Source organism: Hylobates moloch, unplaced genomic scaffold (assembly GCF_009828535.3).
Source record: "Hylobates moloch isolate HMO894 unplaced genomic scaffold, HMol_V3 SCAFFOLD_5, whole genome shotgun sequence".
Taxonomy (NCBI): Eukaryota; Metazoa; Chordata; class Mammalia; order Primates; family Hylobatidae; genus Hylobates; species Hylobates moloch.
This window is the reverse complement of record NW_026652280.1, coordinates 88,075,119-88,094,584: the sequence shown is the minus strand read 5'-3', so window position 1 is coordinate 88,094,584 and position 19,466 is coordinate 88,075,119. Positions and strand designations below refer to the sequence as shown.

At 52.2% G+C, this 19,466-nt stretch overlaps 2 protein-coding genes across 2 annotated transcripts in view; both read right to left on the bottom strand.

The window, feature by feature from the left end:
- TPCN2 (two pore segment channel 2) overlaps positions 1-19,466 on the bottom strand; it is a 132,523-nt gene that overhangs the window by 10,014 nt on the left and 103,043 nt on the right. The window lies entirely within an intron of this gene.
- Positions 11,377-15,582, bottom strand: SMIM38 (small integral membrane protein 38). Its single transcript, XM_032153747.2, has 2 exons — positions 15,445-15,582; positions 11,377-13,960 (listed from the first exon to the last, which is right to left on the bottom strand). The coding sequence occupies exon 2, from the start codon at positions 13,285-13,287 to the stop codon at positions 13,132-13,134; it is 156 nt and encodes a 51-aa protein (XP_032009638.1). The 5' UTR covers positions 13,288-13,960; positions 15,445-15,582; the 3' UTR covers positions 11,377-13,131.

The window sequence follows — 19,466 nt, the reverse complement described above, 5'->3', positions numbered from 1 at the left end:
GGTGGGTCTGCCTTTCCCAGCCCACTGACTCAAATGTTAATCTCCTTTGGCAACACCCTCACAGATACACCCAGGATCAATACTTTGCATCCTTCAATCCAATCAAGTTGACACTCAGTATTAACCATCACACTGGGGACTAGGGGAGGGGGGACCTGGGGATGTGGGTGAAGACATCAGGAAGGACGTCTTGAGGAACCTGCTGCCGCCAATGTTAAGATCACCGCTGGGATGGCTTGGGCTGCTGGGGACAGCTCACTCAGGCCTGAGGCCTCAGGGCACCTGGGATATGGCCTCACCTGCCCCTGGCCCATGCCAGCTCCAGCCCACCTCAGCTTACCTGAAACTCCTGTGAGCAGAAGGCTTTACAAAAGGTGGATTGTGAAACCCCCTGCCACCCGTAAAGACACCCCAAATAGATGCCCAATAGCAGCCAAGCCCACGCCCTCGTCCTGCCCTGCTGTTGACTGTGAGAAGAGGGAGTCGGGGGAGAGGGTGGCCATTTTTCACTGCCTGATTCCCCTGCTAATTTCTGTCTTTCTGAGGACATGACAGGAACAGCCAGAGGTCAGAGGGATTTGTGTTCCCGACAGGCAGCAAATGCTGCTGAGGAGGCGGAGGATGGGGTGCTGGGCCAGGCCATCATTGTGGGTCCTAGCCTCAGAAGGATTCCAGGGAAGGGAGGACAGGCATTTGGGGAAAAAAGCTGCCCTCTAGACATCACAAAGGCTGTCTGTGTGTCCTCGGTGTTTCCAGACTTTTGGAGGTGGGGCAGCCTGTGTCTATCTTATGAGTGAGGAGGTTAGAGGTAGATTTCCTGGAAGGGTGCACAGGTCAGGGACTAGATGAAGCTGTGTAACAAAAGAGGCTCAGAACAGATAATAGCTTCATTCTCCTCCATCTGCTGCCTGCATCATCTGCAATCCATAGAATCTCCCTTCGCCATCCTTAACAATGGGGGCAATAACTCCTCCCTACAGGAAAAGCGGAATCTTAGCCATGCTTAGCCACCCCTAACAGGGCAGCACAGGGGCTCACTGATGCCCCTTCTCCTCTTTCTGCCCTGGGGATGGCTCCAGCCAGCTTCCCACCTCTGGAGTTCAAAGGAGAGTTGCAGACACCAGTCACTGCCTTCCAGCAAGACCCATGTCCCATGCAATCCCAGCCGAGCTTGGCCAAGCCCTCTCTCACCCCACCACATTCCCGGCTCACAAAGCTCTGGGCTGGCACTCCACAACTCCGCAACTGTCACCCCAGTCTCTATGAGTACAGTGGTCCCCCCTTATCCATAGGGAACACATTCCAAGACCCCCAAGCCCCCCCGGAAGGCATGAATAGTATCATATACAATTTTTATGTACATACATGCGTACCATGATAAAGTTTTATCTAAAAAACAGACACCAAATGAGATTAACAATAACTAATAATAAAATAGAACCATTGTAACAATATGTCAACATCACTACTTTTTTGGGGGGGGTTGGGGGGACGGAGTCTCCCTCTGTCACCTGGGCTGTAGTGCAGTGGTGCTATCTCAGCTCACTGCCACCTCCACCTCCCGGGTTCAAGCAATTCTCCTACCTCAGCCTCCCAAGTAGCTGGGACTACAGGTGCCCACATCGCCCAGCTAATTTTTGTATTTTTAGTAGATACGGGGTCTTGCTATGTTGGCCAGGCTGGTCTCGAACTCCTGGCCTCAAGTGATCTGCCTACCACAGCCTCCCAAAGTGCTGGGATTACAGGCATGAGCCACCACGCCTGACCTCAGCATCACTACTCTTGTGCTTTGGGGCCATTATTAAGTAAAAGAGGAGGAGGGTATCTTAAACACAAGCCCTGCAATATGGAGACAATGGATCCCACACTGAGAGGGCTCCCAAGTAACTCGCGGGCAGGTAGCATCAAGGCGTGGAGGCGCTGGACAAAGGGATCACTCACGCTTCAAGGGGGACTGAGCTAGATGGAACAGGATTTCATCGCACAACTCAGAATGGCATGCCACTTAAAACCGAGGAATTATTTATTTCTGAAATTTTCCATTTAATACTTTCAGACTGGGCTCAGCACCCGTGCCCAGGCCACCCGGGTAAAGATGGAGGGTGTGGGATTCAAGCCCAGGCCATCATTGGCTCTGAACATACACCTGCAACAACCTCCCTACAGGTGAGTCTGTGCAGAATCCCTTCTCCCTTACTACCCTCTCCCTCCCTCCCGGCTCCTCCAGCACCACACCCAAGACCCTCAGTGGGTGCCTGAAGCCCACTGTTGGGCTCTGTTTTCTCTAAGGACTTCCCCACACCCCCATCAAGCATCCGGGCCCCATTCTGTGCCCTGAGCACTTGGCATCTCCAGAACCCCTCTGCCCTGCTGCTCCAGGACCCAGAACTGCTCTCTCCCTCCCCACCTCCGACCCCACTTCTGGTAACAAGCATTGTAATTCCCCACCTTTTGCTCACACTCCACACACACACATCACTGGATCCCTGGTGACTATCCCTGGGCTGTCCCCGGAACCAGGGGTTGGGGGCCTACATTTTGCCCCTGCAACTCTCTCAGACCCCCGCTTCCTCTCACATAACTGTTACGGTCCCAGCCCCCCAAGCCTCTGCCCAAGCGTCTGCCCAGCTTCGTCCCACCCCATCAATCAGTCACCTACATCACTCCCGGGCGCCATTCTCAGGAGCAGGTCCAGGAGCAGCACTCCCTTACTTAAACGCCCTTGATAGCCCCCTCCTGCCTGTACACCAAAATCCAAACTCCTAGGCAACCCTCAAAACCCTCACAATTTGGACCCAACATGCCTTGCCATCGTACGTCTTCATCCCCTCCTCTATGCACTAGCATCTGAACCAGAGGGTCTCAAATTTTGCAGGGTATGGTAATCAGGCAGGGGAATTATTAGTCATATTCCTGGGCCCTGCTCTTGGAGTTCAGCTGGTCTTCAGGCCTGGGAATCTGCATGTGTCACCGGCTCCCCAGGTGGTCTGGGGAGACCTACAGAGGATCATGTCCTGAGCTTGCTGGGAGCTCTGTAGCCTCCAGGCCCTTGCTCACACCGTTCCTTCTGCCTGGAATGCTGTTCCCTTCCTAACAGCCTCGCAGAGTCCCCCCAGTCCTATCTCTTGGGACACCCACTCCAGAAAGCCTCCCGCAGACCCCAAGAGAGAGCAGCGCCCCTTCCCTTGTGTGTGTTCCAGGGCACTCTGCCCTCCCTTACAGCCTAAGACTGTCTGCCCAATGTGGGTGCTATTTACATGCCATTGGTTTGTTTGTTTGTTTGTTTGTTTGTTGAGACAGGCTCTCGCTCTGTCACCCAAGGTGGAGTGCAGTGGTGCAATCTCAGCTCACTACAGCCTTGACCTCCCAGGCTCAAGCAATCTTCCCACCTCAGCTTCCCCAGTAGCTGGGACCACAGGCACGCGCCACCACGCTGGCTAATTTTTTGTATTCTTAGTAGAGATGGGGTTTCACCATGTTGCCCAGGCTGGCCCCAAACTCCTGGGCTCAAGTGATCCTCCCACCTCAGCCTCCCAAAGTGCTGGGATTGCAGGTGTGAGCCCCCACTCCTGGCCTACGTGCCATCTTTTACTCACTCAGCTGGGAGCCGTTGGAGGCAGGGGACACTCCACCCAATCCCCAAGGCCAGGGCTTGTAAGTGGGGGCAGGTGCGCTCTGAGGCTCCAGACCTTGTCAGGGTTCCTGGCCCTCCCTGCCACCAGCACGCTGCTGGGGATCCCTCTGCAGGCACATCGGGCTTAAAAAGGAAATACACTATTTCATGACTTCACTTCTTTTATTTTTAGAACAAGTGACTCATCTCCAGCACGGGGGCTCTGTGAGCTGCTCCCGGGCAGGCTTACAGAGGCCAAGCAGGGAGTGAGAGGCTCGAGAGGGCTGCAGCTGCCCCTGCCCACACCCTGGGGCCCACGAGTGGCTGAGACGCAAGGCAATCAGTCACTTCCACCGACCTGCCCCTCCAAAATAGCAAGCCTGGAGAAGCCAGGCACCTGCAGAAGAGGTGGCTGCGGCAGAGGGTGCATCCATCTTGTCCTGCCTAGGAGGGGAGAGGCGGATGAGACCAGGGAGTTGTTTCTCAGGGTCTCACCTCACCATCTTTTCCTCCACATGCAGACCAGCCACGGTCATGGCCACAGCCACAGCCACAGCCACAGCCACGGGATGCCCAGGTGTGTTGCACCTGCCTGGCTGCATCCTTTCTCACATATCTGCCTCCATAGAGGAAAAGCTGGGAGCAGTCTGGGGGCCCAGAAGAGCCAGCCCTTTCCCAGGGCTGTGGCCCCTTTGGTGGGGGAATGGGGAGGAGGAATTCCTTGTGATGAGATCCATGCGCCCAGGACCGAGGGCCCACAGCTCACCTTTGCCTGGCCTCAGTCCACCTCACCCCTTGGTGTGATAGCTCACTCCTGTGATACCAGCACTTTGGGAGGCCAAGGCAGGTGTATTGTTTAGCCCAGAAGTTCAATACCAGCCTGGGCAACATTGCAAGACCCTATCTCTACAAAAAAAAATAATAATTGGGCAGGCACAGTGGTGCACATCTATGGTCTCAGCTACTTGGGAGGCTGAGACAGGAGGATCATTTGAGCCTGGGAGGCAGAGGTTGCAGTAAGCCATGATTGCACCACTGCACTCAGCCTGGGAAACAGAGCAAGACCCTGTCTCAAAAAGTAAGGGAACAACAGCTCCCTAAGCTTACTACTACTACCCCTAACTACTCAGTTCCTAGAGCCTTGCTCACTACACTTTCCAATCTGTGTAACCCACTTGTTTCTTCATTTTTAAAAAATGCATGGTCATTACAGGAAAACTAGAAAATCCACAAAAAATTCACATGGGGCAATAAGGATAGGGTATGCACAACATGCTATTAATTATGGGAGAAAATGGGGTTGGTGGGAGAAGACATTTGCATTTGCCTGGAAGCACACAGGATATCTCTGGATGAGACACAAGAAGCAGGTAGCGGCTGGGCGCGGTGGCTCACGCTTGTAATCCCAGCACTTCGGGAGGCTGAGGCGGGCGGATCACGAGGTCAGGAGATCGAGACCACGGTGAAACCCCGTCTCTACTAAAAATACAAAAAAATTAGCCGGGCGTGGTGGCAGGTACCTGTAGTCCCAGCTACTGGAGAGGCTGAGGCAGGAGAATGGCGTGAACCCAGGAGGTAGAGCTTGCAGTGAGCCGAGATCGCGCCACTGCACTCCAGCCTGGGTGACAGAGCGAGACTCCATCTCAAAAAAAAAAAAAAAGAAACAGGTAGCTCGGGCTGCATTGATGGAGGGAGACGAGATGTGGGGAGGCAGAATCCTTGCTCATGGTATATCCTTCTGCAGTTTTCAAGGAAGAAGAAGAGAAAGAGAAGGAGAAACAGAGAACGAAGATGTAGAAATTAGGAAACAGTCCCCAGGACCACCCTCACTTCTGACAGCAATTGGAAGTTCAGGGGTCCTCAAGTTCATCATCCTCCATTTCAACAACTCACTGAAAGTTGTAATGGTTACAGTTATGGTTTATTACAGTGAAAGGATTAAAATCAGCCAAGGGAAGACATGCATGGGGCAGAATGCAAGGAAGTTCCAATCTCCTTCTCCCAGTGGAGTTACGGACCACATGAACTCCTCCCAGCCATGGTGCGAGATGAGATGCATGGAGTATTGCCAAGCAGACATCCCCGGAGCCTTGGTGTCCAGAGTTTTTACTGGGGCTTGATCACGATCATGTGGGCATGATGGACTGATGCCCAAGTGACTGACCTTTAGTTTTCTGCCCCTCCAGAGGTCAAAAGGAGACCACGTGACCCAAATTTCCCCTCACGACAAGCAAACAAAGATGCTCTTCTCAAGCAGGACATCCCAAGGGCCTGGAGATCCCCTCCCAGGAACCAAAGACAAAGACTAGACTTTTCTTTAGGTCAGATTAATTCTTTACTACACTTTACTACATCCTGTCCTATAAACAGGATGACCAGCCATCCCAATGTGGCCAAGACCCTCCCCATTTTAGTGTTGAAAGTCCCATGACCCAAGGAACCCCTGCACCCCAATTACTCACCCTACATGGAGGCACCCACCATCGCCACCCACAAAAAATGCAGTGGCTTTTTTCTGTGTCTTCTTGGCTCCATGGTAGTGACAGGTCCAGGAGCACAGGACTTGGCAGCCGTGGGGAAGGAGAGTCAGCTTCTGTGCTCTAAAAGTCCAAGTAGAGTCCCCAGCCCACAGTGGTCCCCGGCCACAGCCCCTCCAGCAAGGCTGTTCCTCTAGCTATCTAGGCCTCCTAGTCTCAGCAACATGGCAAAGCCACCAGCTTCCCCTGCAAGTCACCTGGGCCCCCAGGCCGGACACCAGCTTTGTGTGGGCGTCTCCACCAGCCTTGACACTGTCAGGGTCTTGTGTCCATAATAAATGTTGTCTACAGCACCCATGGCAATTGCACATGAAAACAGACTAAAGGAAATCACTGTGAGCCCTAATTTGATCACCCACAGTGGCCAACCATGTTTCTGCTCTTTATGTTGCTCTTATAAATGGGGTCTTTCATGCTTCTCATCTCCTAGTGGATTGCTGTGTGTATGGTTTCTCTGTATTGATCTAGACCCACTCACTTGACTGAATTCTGGTATTAGCATTTGCAATTGCTTTCGGTTGACTCTCTTCCATTTTCCAAGAAAATCATCCATCTCTCTATAAATAATTATTTCCTTCCCAGTGTTTGCACCTCTGATTTCTTCCACTTTTCTAATTGTTTTTCTAATATCCAACCATCCTTGCATTTCTGGAATCCATTCCACTCAGTTGTTGCAATGATTTACTCCCCTAATGTGCTGCTTAATTCAGGGACTTAATATTTTTACATCAATGTTCCCAAGCAACACTGGTGTGTGTTTTCTCTTTCCATGCCATCTATGATGGATCTTGGCCTCAATGATATGCTTGTTACATAAAAAGAAGTTAAAAATGTTCCTTCTTTTATCCTTTAGAACAGTTTAAATAGTGTTTAATTACCTGTTCGTTTTTGGTGTGGTTGGATCCTCCTATAAAACATTCTAGGCCTGATACCTTTTTTTTTTTTTTTTTTTTTTTTTTTTTTTAAGGATAGTTGACTTTGACAACTTTCTATTTCTTCTATGGTAATCAAGTTGTTTAGACTTTACATCTCTTTTGGAGTCTTTTTTTAAATAAATTATATTTTCTATGTTTTCAAAGTCTCAAAATCATTTACGTATCCCAGTGCCAGTTTCCTGTGGTTATTTGCCATTTTATATCTCTGTGGTTGTTTTCCCCATAGACTTTTACTTCATTTATGTGTTCTTCTTTTTTCTTGATAGGATTGACTAACAGCATCCTTTTTCATGCCCCTCAAAAATCTGGCACTTGGGTACATTTGTTAATTCTATCACTTCTTAATGCATATATTTCCTCTCTTATCTTTATTTCTTCCGTTTTTCTTAGCTTTGTTCTATTATGTTCAATATATTGAGCCATATGCCTAATCCATGTTTTCATTCTTCCTATTTGTTAATATGAATATTTAAGGCTATAACTTTCCCTTCAAGAATTGCTTTAGCTGCATCTCATAGGTTCTGGTTTGCAGTCCAAACATTATCACTCAACCCATTTATGCCCAGTGTTCCATTATTGGAATGCTAAGCACGTGGGAGTTATTTATATATCGTACTGCTCAAGGTCATCACCAAGGTCTGATTGCAAAAATTCAAAAAATGGCAACCTCAGGCATAAATGGACTAAGAACCTCCTCCAAGAAGCTCCCTCCTGTGTTCCTCTAACACACCATGCATTCACCCACCACCCTTTTACTACATTATGAAGGTCCAGCACAGCACTGTCCATAACAAAAATAATATAAGCTATCTAGTGTTTTTAAATTTCCTAGTAGCCATATTAAGACCTATTAAAAGGAATAGGTGAATCAACCTAAATGCTCATCAATGGTAGACTGGATAAGGAAAAAGTGGTACATATACACCATAGGATACTATTCAGCCATAAAAAACAATGAGATCATGTCCTTTGCGGGAACATGGGTGGAGCTGGAGGCCATTGTCCATAGCAAACTAACACAGGAACAGACAACCAAATACACATGTTCTCACTTGTGAGAACACATGGTCACATAAAGGGGAACAACAAACATTGGGGCCTACTTGAGGGTGGAAGGTGGGAGGAGGGAGATGATCAGATAAAATAACCCTTGGGTACTAAGTTTAGTACTCAGGTGACAAAGAATCTGTACACCAAACCCCCACGAGTTTACCTGTATAACAAACATGCACATGTACCACTGAACCTAAAATAAAAGTTAAAAGTTAAATAAAATATCATGGCCGATAAGTAATGAAAATAAAAGAAACAGGTAAAATCAAATTTAATATTTTATTTAACCCAATCTGTCCAAAATAGTATCATTTCAATGCATAATCAATATAAAACCATTACTAATGAGATTTTACCATTACTAATGTGCCAAGTCTTCAATAGCCAGTACATATTTTACTTAAATCATATCACAATTTGTCGTGGCCACATTTTTACTGTTCAATAACCACACATGCTTAGTGCAGGTCTAATATCTGTTTCCAGGTCTCTCTGCCCACTACCCTTACCTCCCTGACTGCAAGCTACCTGAGGGCAGGTGCTTTGCCTTATTCAACATTGTATCTGTGGTGCCTTGAATACTGCAAGCATGCAATGAATGCTTGCTGACTGCTTGCAGATGGGGTTGTTTACAGCAGACATCTATGTTCTCACAGTTTTGGAGGGTGGAGTTGGCTGGTTCTTCATGAGTCCTCTCGCCTTGGCTTGTGCATGGCCATCTTCTCCTTGTGTCCTCACCTGGCTCTGTGTGTGTGTGTGTGTCTGGGTCCTAATCTCCTCCTCTGATTAGGACACCCATCCTTTGGATTAGGGCTCACTCTAATGACCTTATTTTGACTTAATTACCTCTGTAAAGACCATATTTTCAAATATAGTCTCATTCTGAAGTATTAGGCATTATGGGTTCAACATATGAATTGTGGGGGAGACGTTCCAGCCCTAACACTATCCTTTTATGCCTTTTATGTATCTGCTGTCCATCATCATTATTCATTTATCCATCAGCTCTTCACTGTCTCCATTCCATGGGCTACAGTTTGCATCTGTGGCTACCAGCTGTGAGCAGAGGCATGTTCCCATGTGTCTCTAAGAAGGAGCGTGTCTGTCTCAGCCTTAGATTTCCTTATTAAAACATTTTCTTAGGAGGCCCCAAGGAGCCATGGGGAGCCATGGAAATCTCCAACCTCTGACTCCAGACTGGAGCAGCCAAGGACAGCTTGACTCAGCTGCTATTCCTGAAGGGCAGACAACAGCAAAACCAGCACACAAGGGTACCACAAAAGATGCCCAAATATCCAAAATAGGGTCCAAGACAAAGACCATCATTACAAAGAATGGCCAAGGGGCCCGTGGCAGAGACCACCCAGTTGCCTGCCTGATCGCCATTTTGCCTCTGATTCTTTATAACAAACTTGGCATTCAGGATGGCAATGAGACCAGCTAACAAACGCCACTATCTCTCAGCCTCCTGTGCATCCAGGGATGCCACGTGACATCATTCTGGCTTATGAGATGGAAAACTAAGGGTGTCTGGGGACGTTGCTTTCTGTCTCTGTCACCCTTTCCTTTCTCTTCCTGCCTGGAACTCATGTAAGATGCCTGCAGTAGCAGCAGGTTTCTTGTAGCCATGAAGATCAAATCGATGTGCTGAGGGTGGCAGAGCAGAAATATGGCAGGGTCTGAGACCCTGATAACTTCACGAAGCTGTCACGCCACAGCCTGGGCATGCCAAATGCCAGACTTCTTGCTACATGAAGAAAGGAAAACAAAATACTTTTAAAGCCTCTCTTTTTTAAGCCACTGTTTGTCTACGTGTCTGTTACCTGCAGCTGAATGCATCTGCTACCTGAGATATGGCCAGGGCACACCCTCTCGTTCTTTCAGATGCCATGGCCTGATTGCCTGTTCTGAGCCAGGCACTGCGTCACAAGGCTGGAGATGCTGACACGTGGATGCAGAATACATGAATTCATCAGAATTGTGTCCATTTTCCAGGAACAGAAACCAATGAAACAGGCTTAAGAAAAAGAAAAGAAATTATGGACCAGTGTAACTGAGACAGGGAGTCGGAGGAGGTTGGCAGAATCTTCCCTTCCACCATCTTTCCAGGTGGCTGTGTTCTCATGGGGCTGCCTCGAGCTTCTGTCCTCCCTGCCAGGCAGCCCCAGTAGAGGAGTCTGTTCTGACCCCTGGCTCCAGCAGAAGTCCCAGGATTCTGAGGCCGGGCACGGTAGCTCATGCCTGTAACCCCAGCATTTTGGGAGGCCAAGGCAGGCAGATTACTTGAGGTCAGGAGTTCGAGACCAGCCTGGTCGATACAGTGAAACCCCATCTCTGCTAAAAAATACAAAAATCAGCAGGGCGTGGTGGTACATGCCTGTAATCCCAGCTACTCAGGAGGCTGAGGCAGGAGACTCACTTGAGCCCCAGAGGCAGAGGTTGCAGTGAGCCAAGATTGCGCCACTGCCCTCCAGCCTGGGTGACAGAGTGAGATTCCATCTCAAAAAAAAAGGCCGGGCGCAGTGGCTCACGCCTGTAATCCCAGCACTTTGGAAGCCGAGGGGGGCGGATCGCAAGGTCAGGAGATCGAGACCATCCTAGCTAACACGGTGAAACCCCATCTCTACTAAAAATACAAAAAATTAGCTGGGCGCGGTGTCAGGTGCCTGTAGTCCCTGCTACTTGGGAGGCGGAGGCAGGAGAATGGTGTGAACCCGAGAGGCGGAATTTGCAGAGTCAAGATCGCGCCACTGCACTCCAGCCTGCGCGATAGAGTGAGACTCCATCTCAAAAAAAAAAAAAAGAAGAAGAAGAAGAAGAAGTCCCAGGATTCTGGCTCACTGGACCAAGAGGTGACCTCAGGTATGTGTGTAGGTGCCATCCTACACACCCATGTGGACACGCAGGCCACACACAGGTTTACACAAAACTCTACAACTGACAAGACATCGGCACATCATATGAACATCTAACTCCTTCCATCCAGCGTGACCTGGTTTGCCCAGGACTGAGGGGTTTTCCAGGATGTGGAACTTTCCATTTTAAAACCAAGACAGCCCTGGGCAACCCAGAACAGCCCTCCTAGCTCCGTCGGTACGTGCTCATGACAACGATGTGATTTTTCTTCTTTAAAGAAATCAATAAAATTGTACAAGATCATGTTTTTAAAAAGCGAACAATATTTTCCTTAGAGATCAATGACAACATACTTCCTGACAATCCTACGATCAGGCGAGAATATTCAGGCAGAGCCCTGGGCTGCCGGTGGGGGTGGCAAGTTGTCCGTGACACGGGGGAGTGACCATAGAGTTTTGCTGGCCTCTGGCTGATACAACAGAGGCCAAACTGAAATGGAGTATGGTAGCCCCTGCCCCTGTGCAGACTTCAGAGCGTGAATGAGAAGGGACCCTCTGCGATAGGTCATCTTCACGTCACCCCCTGGACACCGTGAACTCTTGGTCGGTCCCACCCCAGACAGTCTCGGCTCCTGCTCACCAGCACCCCCATGTCTGCAGCTCTCTTAAACGGAGGATCTGAGCACAGCAAGTCCCGCAGAAACCAAAAAAAAAAAAGTTTCCTTGGCATAGGTGAGTCTATCGGGTGCCGCAGAAACAGTGATAACAGCGTTTCTGGTCCTTACCTGGGGTCATTCAGCCAGGATACAGCAAGGCAGAGGCTCCCGGCCAGTGCCCCACTCCATGCCCACCCTGGGGGTCCACTCGCCCCAGTCAGCAACACCAGCCCTGGAACCGCCATCTAAGCCCCTGCTCTTGCTGGACGCCCCAGGTCCTTTCAGAATTCACAGGAATCAGCCCCTCGGCAAGCTTCGTTTTCAGAGGACTTGGCCCACGTTCCCTGAGCGAGCGTCCCTGGCACGCCCATCACCTCCCAGGGAGCAAGATGCTGCCACATCACCAGGCCCAGCCTCCCAGGGACGATATCTGGTTCGATGCTCCTCCCTAGAGCTGCCGCCCATCGTCCCTTCCATCTCACAGTTCCACATATAGTCAACAGCCCTCGCTGCAATCCAGAGTCTGCTGGAACGATCACAGGAAATACAGTGTGGAGCTTGGACATGGGTGTTTGCCGAATTTCCCCCAAGAGGCTTGAATGTGGAGCCTCTGAGCTTCCCCAAGCTGTAGGTTAAGTCACTGGCATCACCACTAATGTGCTAGGGAGGTGGAGCAGGAGCACTGGATGCTTGGCCTCAGATCAATTTCCCTGCCCTGTCAGCCTTCCTGGGCACATCCCAGCCACACATTTGCAGGAACAGATGAACAGAGGGCATTGGTGGGTCCCTTGGCTTGTCCCCTAAATTGTCGCCTACATGATGTCCTGCTAAGGGAGGGAGGCAGGGATCATTGTGCCCTAACTGAGGTTCAGACCCCGTTAGAGAGCGTGCAGAGGGTCAACAAGAGCCAAGTGCGTCTGGCTGGTCAACTCAGCCTCACAAGTCCGTCTTGAGACCCTTCCCAGGGGTCTGCTCTGGAGAAATCAAGACAGCCATCTGCACTTATCTTGTCCCTTGGGAGGCAGAAGGAGACTAGTTATGAGGGTGGTGAGCTGAGACAGGACATGGCCTTTGGTAACAGGGCTAGCTTGTGATGGGGTCACATTTGTCTTTGTGGCCCCTCCACCTGAGTCCTCTGGCTTACCCAGCTCTTCCTGCAGGCATCTTTATAAGGAATTGGAGGCAGAGAAGGTCTTAAAGCAAGACCCACCCCCAGGACCACTCCCTGCAACCAGGGACCCCAGAACCTGGTGATGGACCTGCAAGGCCAGCCCCTCCGTCTCCCCACATGGCCAGCTACCTGTACGGGACAGCCCTGGTCAGTCTGGGCAGGCACGATCCATCTCAGGCCTCTCCGAGCTCCTGCCCCAGGGTTGGGAAATGGGGGTCATGAGCCTGCCCTGCTCCCCTCCCTTCCACCACCACTGGAAGGGCCGGCTGAGTCTCGGGACAGGGCTCGTGGAGGCCGCAGCCTGCAGAGGCCTAGTCCTGCTTGGGTTTCTGGGGCCGCCGCTGGGCCAGTCTGTAGTCAATGTAGGTCCCGAGGCAGGACCACAGGATGAGGCGTGCTAGCAGGATCACCACCAGCAGGGCCAGGAGCGGGTCAGGGCCAAAGCTGCCACCTGGCCAGGAGGTCATGCCTGAGGTCAGCCCCAAAGGGCAGCAGCAGCCTGTGCACTGGAACCGAGATGCAGTGGAGCCCTGCCACCCTAGCCCGGCATTGCCAAGTGGCCGCCGTGCAGACCCAGGTCAGGAAGCTCCGTCCAGCCTGGGGCCTCTGCAGCCGGCGCCCCCAAGGGACCGCCCTGTTCTCTCCGGTGCCACCAAGCAGGCCAGATCTGCCTGCCAGACTCCAGCCCAGGGCCTCCCTGGCATGTGAGAGGACAGACTGGGGACGACAAGCAGCCTCCTTGGTCAAGAGGCCCATGTACCATTCATCCAGAATTAACCACTCTCTGTGCTGACAATGACAGCATTGTCCAGGGGCCTGGGGGGCGGGAGGCCGCCGGGAGCCCGCCCCCCTCGCTGTCCCCGCGCCCCCTGCTCGCCAGCGCTGACGTAATCTGCAAACATCCCCGGCGGCAGCTGCTGGGCGAAGCGGCCACCTCCTCCCGGCGCTTTCAGCAGCCCACGCGGCTCTTCCGGCCCCGCCAGACAATTGGGCCCTTTCTCTCCCCAATTAGCTATCACTTCTGGAGGCCGCGCCGTCCAGCGACGGCCCACGGTCTCCGCGGCAGCAGGCCCGGGATGGGGCGGGGGCCGGGAAGCTTGGCGGGGAGGCTGGGGCCACCGCGGGGAAGGAGGACGGAGCCTGTGGATGAAAAGCCAAGGAGAAAGGGGGAGAAGATGAGGACAGGCGGCCGCAGCCCACAGGCGGCCCCAAACACAGCTCAGCAGCACAGGGACCACGCTCCGGGCCTCTGATGGCAAGGGGGTCAGCGCGAGAAACCGGCTTCATCCCCCAGGAAGGGGACCGGTGGACCCCCAGCAGCACCTCCCTCCAGCTCACCCCCCCCCCACCCCCCATCAAGAAGCCTTAGATGGGACCCGTAGCCCTAAGCTGGAGCATACAGGCCTGCAGGGTCCCCTGACATCCTCACAGTCACCCTGGGCCTGAGGCCAGTCCTGCCTTCTACTAGCTGAGTGACCTCGGGCAAGTTGTGCAACCTCTCAGAGCTGCAGATCCTGCATTAGAAAGTGAAGCAAATACCTCCTGCTTTGAAGGATTAGGGGAGAGAGCGCTTCTCAGGGGCCAAGCCCAGCACCTGGGCACAGAGATCCTGGCCCCTGCCTCTCAGTGGATGCCTTCAGAAAGGCCTCCACGTCTTTTCTGAAATAACAGTGTCTGCCCAGCCTTCTCTGACTGCCACACGCAGATGCACACACACACACGCATAACATGTATACACATGTGTGTGCACAGACTCACACGTGTGCACACACAATAAGGACACATTGACCTCTACAGGCTCTGCCCCCCAAGTCCAGCTCTGGCCTCTCACAGCCGAGTTTCTGTGGGTGAGAGATAAACCGCCAGCACTGCCCCCTCTAACTCCAAGCCTACATCCTGTAAAGCAAAGGGGCCCCAGTTGGAGCTAGGGGGCTGAGCGTGAGGAACAGAGGTCTCTGGCGGCTGGGTCCTGGGAGTCCGGCCAGTTCTCACCAGGAAATGTCCAGCCTCAGCTACAGAGAACAGCAATGGGGGCCTTCCTGGCCGTAGGGCTCTGGGGCCCATCGCTGGTCGCCGGAAGCCAGCTCTTCAGTTTCTTCCCAGTCCACAAAATGAGAGTCCTCCCTGCCAAGCCTTTCCAGAAGGTTCAAACAGGACCACACGTTCAAACGGGAAGTGGAGCGCGATGCTAACTCACCTTGGGCCAGGCACCTCCTAACCTGCCTTCCTGCAGCCACCCTGGAGCCCCTGCCTGGACTGGCAGAGGCTGTCTGGGAAGCGTGCCTGGCCCTTCCTCCATCCGTGGTGTGCCCTGCACCCACTGGGCTGCCCAGCGCCGCTGTCAAAGGCCACTCACTTAGGGAACGTTTAGCTCTGGGCTTATTTTCCACGCACAGAGGTTTGAAGATCACTTCAAACATAGGTGGGGAGTTAGCTATCTGGACCCTGTCATAGAGTGAGTCATCAATAGAGCATTTGCTTGATGGGGCCTTCCACAAGGCCAGGAAAAGTCCTGCCGACTTCCTGGGGAAGCCCATCTGCACATGGGGTGAGGGTCCCTAGACGGAAGCAGCTGTGCATGCAGGGAGGGGGCAGAGACTGCTGCCAGCGGGCATGTCCCTTACCTGAGAGGGCCACCTCTCCAGGTGACATGTCTTGGGGGAGCCGGGGCCGTCTGCTCCCGCCAGAGGTGCTCAGCTCAGGCCACACCAAGCAGGGCACCTCCCAACCTGGACAGGTGGGGACCAAGGTGGCCTTGGACAAAACTCTCTGTGTTTGCCAAGCACCCAATCGGACACAGAGAGTCAACCACGCCCCAGTCACATGGTATCCACACGCAGGGGTCAAGGAGGCCCGGCCCCTCCCCCTCAGACGTCCCTGGGCCTCTGGGAGTCAGCAAGGACGAGGACGGCGTGCCCTTCGAGAAAGGGAGAGAGTGGCCTCCTCCTGGCGGTGTCCAGGCTCAGCTTCTCCAGAGAGGGGGCTGCTTGCTAGATAAAGTGGCCGGGGCCACAGGGAAAAAGCGAGTGACCATGAGCGTGCCGCAGACACAGTGCGCCGACAGCATTGCAGCGTGGGGACTGTGAGACCTCCCATTCTCGGGGGAAACTCCCCAAGTCCCCCCACCATCAGCAGTGATGTGGTTGGGGCCGTGACCTGTGCTGGAAGCCTCCACCAGCTCCTGCACCTCACCCCCTGCTGCCCTGCACCTTCGCTTCCAGTAGGACCTTTCTCCAGGGCGTTCTGGGCCACGGGAGCCACCCCAGTGCACAGAGACCCGAAGGCCCAGGAAGTTCCCTCCCCCAGGCAGCCCTTAACCTAAGGCTGACCTGGGCAGGGCATAGCCCGGGTTCCCTGCTTTGGACCAGGACAAACTAGAGGCCACTCTGAACCCCCAGAGCTCCCCCTGAAAATCCCAGGGACGTGCAGCTGTGCCTGGAGTCACCCCCTTCCCAGACTGCTCCCCTTCATCTTGGCCTCCCTGCTCCTCCCTCCTGTGTCTCCCCGTCACACCACCCCCCGAGTTACCTGCCTGTGAATATAATCCAGGATAAGCGTGACAAGCGCCTCATCAGCGCAGACCCAGACCCCACCAATGGGAACGCATGGAGCTGGGTGGTGGTGGCTCCCAGCCCCAGGCCTCTGAGGATGGATCCGGGGATGCTCCCAGCCCTGGGCCTCTGAGGATGGATCTGGGGATGCTCCCAGCCCCAGGCCTCTGAGGATGGATCTGGGGATGCAAGTTGCCATCGGGACCTCAAAGAGCCAAGGCATCTTCCTGCACCCAAATGTTCAACGTTGACAGAGCAGTGAATGATGCACCCTCACTCACTGTTTCCTGATGAAATGCTTGGCAGAGGAAACCTCTCCACAGGTGAGCTCCGTGGGGAAGGCCTGGAGTGGAAGTAACAAGGAGGTGCAAGTTCTTGCCCCCAGAGCCTGGTCCTCCCCCAGGACCAGCCCTCAGTACAGGTGACAACCTGGGACAGAGCCCCAAGAACCTTGTGAACAGCTTCCTGTAAGCCCCAGGCAAGCTGGTCTCCACTGAAGCATCACTGGGCCTCAGTTTCCACCCCTCAATAAAACAGGAAAATAATCCTAGCACTTTGGGAGGCCGATGTGAGAAGGTTCAGGAGTTTGAGGCCAATGTGGGCAACATGACAAAACCCCATCTCTACAAAAAAAAATACAAAAATACAAAAATTAGCTGGATGTGGTGGCGCACACTCGTTGTCCCAGCTAGCTAGGAGGCTGAGGCGGGAGGATCACTTGAACCTGGGATGCAGAGGTTGCAGTGAGCCATGATCAAGCCACTGTACTCCAGCCTGGGCAACACCTTATCTCAAAAAAAAAAAGGTTCCCAGCTTCTGCAGCTTCTGCAAGCAAGGCTGGGGATAAGAGTGCTTTGCAGGGGAAATCCTTGCCCAAATGTCATAGAGATGAGCTGGACTTGGCTGACTCGAATGCAGGACCCAGGAATAACACTGAACGCCCTCCCCCAGGGACCACCAGTCACATCCCCCAGGGCCTCAGTGCGTTGGTTGGTTTTGTTTGTTATTTTCATAGCACCAACATCCTCTGAACTCTTCCATGTGTTTCTAGAACTCGAGCTCTCGCCGAATCCCCCAGGACTTAGCACGGTTCCAGGCACCCAGAAGACTTTCAGCAAGGACGGCCACGTGCATCGGAGCTGGGAGGCCAAATTAAAAGAAGCACGTGTTTGCCTTAGACCAGATTCCACCAAAATTGTAAAACCACCACCTACAGCCTTGTTGATAGTGAGACATTCTCAGACATGTCAGGGTCCTGTTGAAAATCATTTTTTTTCTTTGTTTCTTTTTGCAACAGCAAAATATGCTTGCTTTAGCCAAAAAAAAAAAAAAAAAAAAGCAACCGATGGCAGAGATGGGTGAGTTGGGAGAGCATGAACATCATCAACTCTTACTTCTGCCAGGACAGAGCACAGGACATGAGGACCCCGTCCAGGGCCCACGGGGAGCCTGAGTTCCCACCCCATGAAGGCCTGTGGCCCATCACCTCTTCCCCTGAGAATGCTGCATCTCAAAACCCCAGCCGGCGCAGGCTGCCGAAATCAACAGAACATGCATTTCAAACCCGGTTTCCACTGAAATGCTCCCTACACACAGACGGGCGAAAATTAATTTTCTTTCTTCCTGCGCCACAAAAGCAGATTAAAATCACGAACAGTGGGACGAGTGGGGGGAAGTGAAGGGCTTCCTCATTGAGGGAGACCCCTGCCCGGGCGGTTTCTCTCCCTAACAAGGGATGGCCTCAGCCGTCTGAAACGCCCTGCTGCAGGCATAAAGCCCGACCCAGGAGAAGGCACTTGAGAAAAAGGACGCCGCTGCCCTCCCAACGGTTGAAAGCTGGTATGTAACTTTGCTCGGGGTGATCAAACAGCTAGTCAAGGACGCTGTCAGGAACAGAATGAAATTCCAAACAAATTAGCCATGTCCAAGAAGCCAATACAACACCGGATTAAGGCTCACAAAGAAAACACAATTTATTCAGCCTACCTTGTCAGAATTCTTAATAACCCCCCTTCCTTTTCCTCACCTCGGGCTGAGTCCCTGGGTGTGAAGAGACAAAGTGAACCCCACTCAGGACGCTGGGCTACAAGTACTTAGATGCGCTGGATGTCTAGTGGAGCATAAGCATTTACAAAATCGTATTTTTAGGAACATTTCAGCGGGGGCCATCCACAATCGCGTAGGGAAGTCAAGCTGTCCCCAAGTCCCACTCACATCTGAATAAGCGGGTTCATACATTAGAATACAGGAGGAGGGGGGCAGAAACAGGAATATTAACCATTTCAGCTTAACTCTTTGGGGTTTTAGTAGCATCCCTGCCATCGCCTCAAATGAAGTGTGTTCTGGCAGAGGTGCCTGAAAGCTCTGTCTTCGTTTGAACATGATTTTATCTTTTAAGGCAACAAGTAGGTGAACGGTAACTGTCGCCCTTTGCAAATCCTAACTGTCCTCCATGACAACTCATTAATATATTCAGCAGCCCTAAAGACAATATCTTTTTTTTTTATCAATGAACCCAGACGGCTTTCACAGCCGACAAACGCTCTTTGAAAGAGTTAATAGGCAGAGGTTTGTGCGGACTCTGGAGCAGGCACCTTTGAAGGGTCCCGGGCCTCCTCCTTGTCTTAGGCTGTGATGATGTATCTGGTTTGCCCAAAGGCCTCAGTGAGAGTATGGGGCCCTTTCTTTGTCCCCAGAGAGGGGGGTGGAGGGGCCGGGGAGGGGGAGTTTGCTTTGCAGCACCGAGGCATTTGCAAGAGATAAAGCCGACAGGGAATTTGAAGGGGAGTTGGGAGGAAGTGATTGGGCCATTACTCTGAGACGGAATGTCAAGATGCTTGAGAAATACACAAAATAAAGATTTTCCCAGAAATTTTTTTAAAAGGAGATGACCTAATGGTATTAAATTAAAAAAAAATAAAATAAAAGAATTGCACTAAGCTTGGGGAAATCTCTGCCATTTCCCAAGCCTAGATTCTCTCTTGATTTCTAAATAAAACAAGAAGGCAAGCGGCGGAGACAAGGACCGGGAGACACGTTTGAGACCTGCCATGTGCACACAAAATGATTTTTGTGAGAGTGGGCAGGAGTGTGCC

Coding starts and splice junctions, on each gene's coding strand:
- SMIM38 (XM_032153747.2), bottom strand. CDS start 13,287: ATGACCTCCTGGCCAGGTGGCAGCTTTGGCCCTGACCCGCTCCTGGCC.